Source organism: Punica granatum, chromosome 3 (assembly GCF_007655135.1).
Source record: "Punica granatum isolate Tunisia-2019 chromosome 3, ASM765513v2, whole genome shotgun sequence".
NCBI lineage: Eukaryota > Viridiplantae > Streptophyta > Magnoliopsida > Myrtales > Lythraceae > Punica > Punica granatum.
Genome location: NC_045129.1, coordinates 29,057,665 through 29,066,314, shown reverse-complemented (window position 1 = coordinate 29,066,314; position 8,650 = coordinate 29,057,665). Strand labels below are relative to the sequence as shown.

The following is an 8,650-nucleotide window of genomic DNA, read 5'->3' as shown; positions in this document are numbered from 1 at the left end:
CAACTCTCAATCCAAACACACTCAGGCCCTGTTTGGTTACTAAGTTAAAATCACCATGATTTTAACTTTAACTTTAACTCTACACTACACAACAAAACACACATTTGAAAAGTCAAACTGGTGGGGCTCATATCTTATTCAAACACACAATCTCATTATACACAATTATATACTACATCCATTCATTTTATTTATTACCGACTTCATCTTGTTTCCGCTTGCCATATTGCATCTGCAATACGGTTACGTAATGCATCCATTTCCCTGCTTCTCATGTTTACGTCAACCCGATCTCCAATTAGATGTGGAGGATTTCGGAATTCATCGTAATATTGCCATGCATTTCCATGCTCTGCGAATAATCTGTTGTGATAATTATTAAGCCGAATGAAATTATGCAATACGAAGCATGCAAGAGTAATTTGTCCTTGGCAAACCGGGCCGTAATTTGGCATTGACCGCAGTATGGCAAATCTGCTCTTCAGCACCCCAAAACATCGCTCGATAACATTACGAACGGATGCGTGCCGCTGATTGAATAACTCTTTCTCCGTCGTTGGTGGTGTGTCGTCATTAAAGTCACTGCGATGGTACCTCTGCCCTTTGTAAGGAGCCATATAACCGGGAATATTGGGGTATCCAGCATCAACAACATAATATTGTTCTGCAATATTATAAATATTGATCTAATATATAAGAGTTGTAAAATGTAATTATGGAAATACATACGCGATTGACAACAAAACATGCGATATGAGTAAGAACTTACCACCATATGGAGCGGGGAATGTCTGCAATGTAGCGGCATCGGACAAAATTCTCGAGTCGTGAGCCGAACCCTCCCATCCAGTCACGACATGTGTGAACATCATGTCATGCGAACAAGCGGCGAGAACATTTTGCGTAATCTCGTCATGGTTGTTAGAATCGCGATTCGAATCGTAGAATCTTACGATTCTACGATTCAAGGGGTGGTTACCGATTCCGATTCCATGACATGAATCGGAAAGGTAGAATCGTGACTGAATCGCGATTCGAATCGCAGAATCGTAGAATCAGACCGATTCTACGATTCTAGTTTTAACCCAAAGTCATATGCCCCCTCTCTCTCCCTCCTCATCTCTCTCATTGTGCAACAGTATTACTCATCGGTTCTCTTATTTTATAAAAAGTTTAAAACTTGTCTCCTGACTGTAAGTGATAGGGACTTGGAAAGTTTCTGAAACTGCTTCAAATTGAGTTCCGGCCAATTCCTGATTGTCGTATGGTTTGAGATGATTTAGGCTGAAATTTTTTCGACTTTTTTAGATGCAAAGATGATTCCAAGAAGGAATAGACCAAGAAGAAGTTAGGGAGAAAAAACAACTTCGCCTATAATATCCGCAACCACGGTACTATATCAATTTTCATTTGAGGTTTATCACCGAAAAAAAAATCATTTAAGGTTATTATAGTGGGAGCGCTCTCTTGTGAAGACTAAGATTTTGACGAACGAAATAGAAAGTAACAAGATTTATCATTTGATGTTTACTTCTACTATTTCTGACATGAAATTTAGTGTGTATATATATATATGCTGTTTTTTTAATTATAGGTAGAATCTTACGATTCACGATTCGATTCTACGATTTACGATTCCACGACCCTCGACCGATTCTAGGTAGAATCGCGATTCTGACAACCTTGATCTCGTTATTTCGATCGCGATACGCGCCTCTCACCGATGAAGGAACAGTAGCCGACACGTGTGTTCCATCGATTGCTCCAATGCAGTTCTACGAGAATAATGGAAAGAATACGAATTACAAATTAATTGGAAAACTTAACTGCCAAATTAATATCTCATTCTACAGCTCATACCTTAAAGAATGGGTACCATTTTCGGCATCTCTGAATTTCAGGCTGCACGTCAACGTTCCTCCGTCTTATGTATGTTGGTGACAATGAATGAATTCCTCTAACTATTACCTTGATGAGCCGTAACATCGTCTCCTTAGAATGCTGAAAGCATTCGACAACCACAGACAATCGCGTACTATGTCCAACAACCATTAAGAACATGCCGACCATTTCCTCGATGGTTGTACCTTTCCTTGTATTTTTGATTCTACAGTTTGCCCTTAGCGTATCACACAAGTTATGAAATACGTGAGGGTGCATTCTGAAATTCTCAAAACACCTTGTGTCGTTGGCAAGAACTTCCTCTATGTAATGTCTACCTTGTAGCGTTGAGGTTCTACAAGGAATGTTGCGCGGGACATGTTGTTCAGCCGCTGCACTTTCAAGCGCAAGATAAATCCACATAAGCTCATTGTCGTAATCTTCTTCATCACTTGGTTGAGTTTCATTTCGTCGTGAATTACCATGTCTTGGCATCGTGCCTTCCTTTTTGCTCAGCGGACTATAGTGAGAAACAAAATGGCATCAATTACGTAAGTTGGATTTTTACGGTGAAACGAATCAAGTTTCAACCACTGTATACGAATGCAAGAAATTATGCACAAACAAAATAGACAAATAGCACAGCATTCACATATAACCAAGTCAAACAATCAAAGCAACGTACTTGCACACACAACAAATATAAAAGGGAAGTGTTTATTTAATGTCATAGCATTTAAACGATACGAAATTACGATAGAGTTGAGGATGCATCATGCCCACTCAAGGGGCAAAAAGGCGACGAACCCATGGAAGCCTTGTATCATCGAGCAAGCACATGAACATACGCCTTGTCTGCTCATCCTTTGCTAGACAATCACTGGCCCCGAGGTACTCTTCAATGGACAGTTGTGGACGCAAAACATTCAGTACAACCATCGACTCCTCGATAGAACCCGGAGCTGGTTTCGGAGGGCTCGTCACAGATTTACCTCTCTTCGATGTCGGAGGGGTACAAATTCTCTCCTTCTCCCTCCTGCTCATATTGCACTTCAACATGTCGAGGCACTCTTGCAATCGGGAGTCAGCGTTGGAACTCCTTCTACGCACTTGCCGACGGGACGCTGTAACAACAGGTTCGGCAACCTCATGGACCGGGTCATCACTATCGCCGGAGCCCTCTTCAAGATTGACTGGTTCTTTTCCCCGATTTGCCGCTGCTGCTAGGAAGTCTTCTTCCATGCGTGCATAAGTTTCTGGGCTCTTTGGTGGTTCTGCAGACGAAATTCGTAACGCACCTGTTGTTGTCTTAGATCTGAACAACTCATTTAATGAGTTGTAATGCTTGAAGCCTTTTGCTTGGAAACTCTTGAACCCACTGTTCTTCTGTATGTAAATAAAAATGAACAGTTGCACAGTAAAGACTTACACTAAAAACATACAAATTGGAAATCATCAGTAAGTCAGGTTATTATTACTATACCTTAATAAATTTGTTCCACACATGAGCACTCGCCTTCACCGTGTTGGTTGTCTCATCCCAACCGACACCAGTGTGCGAAACAAGCTCAGTGAACTGCGTGTATTGGGTCCGCAGCCTGCGAAACTTCTGCTGCAACTTCTTGCTGCCGAGAGTGGTGCCTGGAAATTGCTCTTCCAGCTCCTTATTCATTTGTTGCCAATCCTTTCCTTTCCAAGATGTAGTATGCGTCCTTGTGAACTTCTCGAGCAACACGTCAATGAAAGCACTCTCCAATGCATCTGTCCACTCAAGTATTCCATCACCCTCGGGGGCCATCTCTTTCTAAATGCTGCAGCAAAAACTTACAAAGCCACGCACATAACTACCATTATGAAACCACAAACTGTTAAGCGCAAATATCAGTCCAATGCAATAAATATCAGATTCACACACATCATCGAACAAATTCAGTACAGATCAGAGAAACAGAGCTGCAAATACAGAGCAGAGCACAGATGCAGTAAAAATAAATCGAGTCAATCGAACTATTCATACAGACGCAGATTTCTGTACTGCATATCATCGAACAAATGCAGTACAGAGCACAGAAACAGAGCTGCCAATAAATCGAACTTTCATACAGACCTGCTCTAACAACAAGCAAAGTGAAATCGGAGTTAAAAAAAAAACAAACCAACTGAAACCATTCTGCACTGCAACAATTTTCGATCAGTACAATTTCTGTACTGCAATTCATTGAACAAATGCAGTACAGATCACAGAAACACATCTGCCAATAAACCAAACTTTCATACAGACCTGCTCATACAACAAGCAAAGTAACATAAAAAGATTAAATTTTGTAAAGTTTAAGCGATGAATAGAAATATGCGCACTTTAATTAATGTTATTAATAATAAACAGTGAACAATGTTCCCCATTGAAGTACACTTTGAAGCTGCCAAATGCTTCCTAATCAGTCAGAATGCAGGACCTTAACACAAAAAGACAACCGCATTCTCAGCACTACTAAAGATGCCAATAATTATTGTAGAAACTCTGGACATGATGCTTATATTTTTACAAGCTATGAACTTCCAGTAAGTCGAAGTTGATTCCGATCACCCCATTACCTATCTAAAACAATTGCATCAGAGCATAAGTGCATATGAACTACTATGAGCTGATTCTTATATGGGCCGTTCTATGATTTTGTACGCAATTAGAGTACAATCAGGAGAATATAATCAGGAGAATATATACAATCAGGAGAATATATCCAAAAGGCCTTTGAAAGATTATATCCAATCAGTGAAATTTGAGTTCAACAACAAACAAACGAACTGAAGCGTGCATAAGTTACAACTCTTTTCGATCAGTACAATAACTGTCAAACTGCATATCAGATTCACAAATGCAGTACAGAGCACAAAAACAGAGCTGCCAATAAATCGAACTTTCATACAGACCTGCTCGAACAACAAGCAAAGTGAAATCGGAGTTTAAAAAAAAAAAAAACCAACTGAACAATCCGTAAGATATCTGCTCTTCAGATACTCTACTTTCTCACAAACATTTCATCGAACAACTAATGTACAGAGCACAGATTGTGCTATGTGTTAAGCAACAAACGGCGGTAATAAACAACAGGTTCAGTCACATGAAATTGGTCCAACAAATTCACAAAGATATCTGCAATTCAGAACACAATCCAACGGAAATTAACAAAAAAATCGAAGAATTCTTCGACCCTCAGTAACGGCAGTGACATTCTCCAAACCCTAACCTGGAATTCAACGATACAATTCAAATTGGACAAGAAATAGGTCGCAGAAATTACCTATAATGTCGATGTGGGTGTTGGAACTGAGCTCAGCCACTTCTTAAGAAGAGAACTTCCTCTAGTAGGGGACCGGCTTTGTTCGTAATAAGCGGAAGATGCACTGCCGACACGATTCTTGGCAGAGGTAGGTGTAGGGGCTACTCTTTCTCGCAGACGACAAGCACGGTAGAAGAGATTAGGTGTTATTAAGCTTGAGATGTCGAGCAGAGGAGGAAGAAGGATGGGGGGCCGGCGTTGTGTCGCTGGAGAAGACGGTTGCAAAGGGGGGGGGGGCGGTCCTCTGTCTTTTGCTTCAGAACCCTGAAAGTCAATTTCGATCAGATGAAGGGCCCACAACGGTAATTTTTTACTTTTGTCTTCTTCCTCAGTTAAAATCAAAGTTAAAGTTACGTTGACTTTAACTCCAAATCCAAACGGCCCGTCATAATCTCTATTTACTACCTGCAAGCCTCCGCAAAGAGCAGTTGGTCGTCAGCGAATAGTAGATGAGCCAATATCGCACCGTGGCATCCGTACGCGTATAGGCCTTCCCTCGCCCTCCTTACCTCCTCATTAATAAGATGAGCCAGTCTTTCCGAGCATAAGACAAAAATATATATATGGAGAGAATGAACAAGCCTGCCAACCTCCTCATTAACTAATATGCTTGATTAAGACTCTAGTGCAATAAATTACGATCTCTATCCATATCCATAACTATATCTATATATGAGTAAACTTGATTGCAAGAAATACCACTCAATAAATGTTGTTGAATTAATGCAATTGAAAAATAGAAAAAAATTAGTTTTTATTTGATGAAGTTAAAATACTACCTAAAGATATAATACCACATATGTAAACTTGAGTACTTTTTACAATAAATGTCAAAATTAAACTCAATTTTTTGAACAATAAATAATTTAATAAACAAATGTTAAAATAGATATATAAATTAGTATACCATATGTATAAATTATCACAGATGCACTAATTATGTAAATTTACTAGCACATTAAAAATAAAATTATCATGTGAAAATATGGATTAAGATTGCAATATTTAAACAAATGTGCGAATAAAAAATATAGATATCTACGTAATGTCCTCAATATATAATTGTATTATATTAAAAATATTCAGCATGTGTTGAATAAAATACTTACTTACCTATATACAGAATTTCCCAAAACAATTAATACATAGGACTCTAAATCTATGAATGAACATAAAATGTTAAAATTTAATTAATGAAATGAAGAATTTTACAATATATTATTTTAAAAAATATTTACAAAATCAAATTTGTATACTTATACTTCATATATGTAGTAATTCTAACTAATAATAACGATTCAATAAATATGAAATGCAATTGAAGTAGGAAAATTAGTACTAAACTTGCATTAAGCTATTTAAAATTAGTTTAATATATTAGGTTTGTGACTTAAAATATTCAATTATTGTTGAAATTTTTCATTATAATTAAAAAGTAAATTTAATTTGGGAAAATTACCTAAAAATGACGAATTTTACATTTTTTTTTCCAAATCTAGCATGAATTATTTTTTCTCACAAAAATATATCAATTTTGGTTTTCATCCCACATCTATAATCGGTTCGTAAATCCATGCGTTGCACAGGTTTATAAATACAAACCCGTGCAATGCACGAGACAAAAGCTTGTATCTATGGTACATATAGTAAAAGTAGAATTTGTACATTTATTACGTATTAAATTACTCAATATAATACATTTTTTAAACGACTTTTTTCTATAATTATAGTATGTGGGCACATATTTATAAATATGTATATACATACATGTGATAATATTAATTTATTTCATGCACAATATAATGAAATTATTATTTAATAATATATATAATATTATAACATATATAGTCAGATAATAATCTCATGCAATGCATGAGTGACGCAGCTAGTTCAATTAATGCTAGGACAGTGACTTGGCCAATATTGACATAATTAACCAATTATTATTTAATTAATAAAATCAAAATCCCTTTCCCAAAATCCCACAAGGCCTCCTGTGGCCTCTGCTTGCCATTTTAATCCATTTAATCAAATTAATAGAGCCATAGTCTTCGTTTGGCAGTGTGATAGCAATTGTATAAGCAGTTTTTTACCAATTTTTAAGCAGGTCCTATGCCAATTCAACTCAGGTTCCCTTAACACAGCCTAATTTGATTGAATCCAACCCAACCCTTCCCTAACTAGCTGAATCATTCATCGAGCAAAACCACAAACTCCAACCAGCCCCCTAAGCAAGTAAATCCTACGTACTCGGCCATCCACATCAACATCAAATACTTTCTTTGATTTTTCATAATGATTTCATCAACTAAAATTTTCAATTTATAATATAATTCCAATTCGCTATTAATAATGAGTTGTGATCACAATAGAGTAGTATCGGCAGCTTTCATGCTTATATGGATCAGCCAAAAGACTAAGAACAATGACAACATAATCTTCGTTATCATATAGATCTCAACAAACAAAAGTCGAAGTATATTGAAGGTAGAGTGAGACACCGATTGGTGAAAAGCATGGCTATCACAGTTTCAAGCTGAACACATCAATGGTTCAGAGAACATGCCATGACGTCACTCATGGGACCTGAGATTCCTGTTGATCCACACGCTGCAGCAAAGGTGATTGTGCAGGTTATCTACAAGGGAATGTGCAATTGGCATCAGTAAATTCATTTTTTAAGGGCAAGTAAATGGTATCATAAGCTGAAAAGAGTTTTAGATGTTACCCATCACCAATGGTTGAACAGCGTCAACACCCGTGAATTCTGTATGGAGTAACTCATTAGTATGGTTCTGTCAGCGCTAAGGAAAAGCTCCACACGCTAGGCATAATAGCAACTACAAGAACATAACTGATAAAAAAAAAATTTATGAGAAAACCTACACAACAACTAAGGACAACTTCAATCAAGCTGCATACATCTATTGCGAGTCTAGTACATGTATGGAGAAAGCTACAAGCAGCATTTACTCCTCAAATGGGTGCAGTTACTACTATTTATCGATGAATATGTCAACATATACGTAGCTTGCAGGTACTACTTTCTGTTTCCGGCGATGCATCCATGTCATTGTACTTGATAGAAACGGAAAGTACTTGTCGCAAGCTAGGTCAACTATCACTTGAAAAAGAATATGTTAGTCAAATTTATGATTTATGGTGAACTGAAGTTTAGGCAAATCATGAGGCAATTATAACATCTATTTCTCGCTTAAACTGAGTGCAGTAGCCCCTACAGACAGGCTCAAGCTAGCTAGAAACAGTCTCTTGAATTCCCACACATAAACCATACTATTTGTTATCTTGTAACAGCTGTCTAGCTTTCTTCATGGGGCTCATGGTCTGCTGGAGCATTTTCTGTACATCCTTTGATGCTTGCTCGTTAAGGATACATCTGGACAAGCGAGCCCAATCCCCTCTCTGGT

The 8,650-nt window shown here is 37.5% G+C and overlaps 1 protein-coding gene across 2 annotated transcripts; it reads right to left on the bottom strand.

Annotated features, from left to right (window-relative positions):
- Nucleotides 1-2,510: 2,510 nt before the first annotated feature.
- LOC116199291 lies at nt 2,511-5,734 on the bottom strand. Of its 2 annotated transcripts, none has more exons than XM_031529598.1 (4): nt 5,628-5,734; nt 5,184-5,486; nt 3,365-3,704; nt 2,511-3,267 (listed from the first exon to the last, which is right to left on the bottom strand). In XM_031529598.1, exons 3-4 carry the CDS (start codon nt 3,677-3,679, stop codon nt 2,665-2,667), a joined length of 918 nt encoding a protein of 305 aa, XP_031385458.1. In that variant the 5' UTR covers nt 3,680-3,704; nt 5,184-5,486; nt 5,628-5,734; the 3' UTR covers nt 2,511-2,664. The 2 variants fall into 2 exon arrangements, with proteins under 2 accessions (XP_031385458.1, XP_031385457.1); XM_031529597.1 differs by having other exon boundaries at nt 3,365-3,692.
- Nucleotides 5,735-8,650: the final 2,916 nt, after the last annotated feature.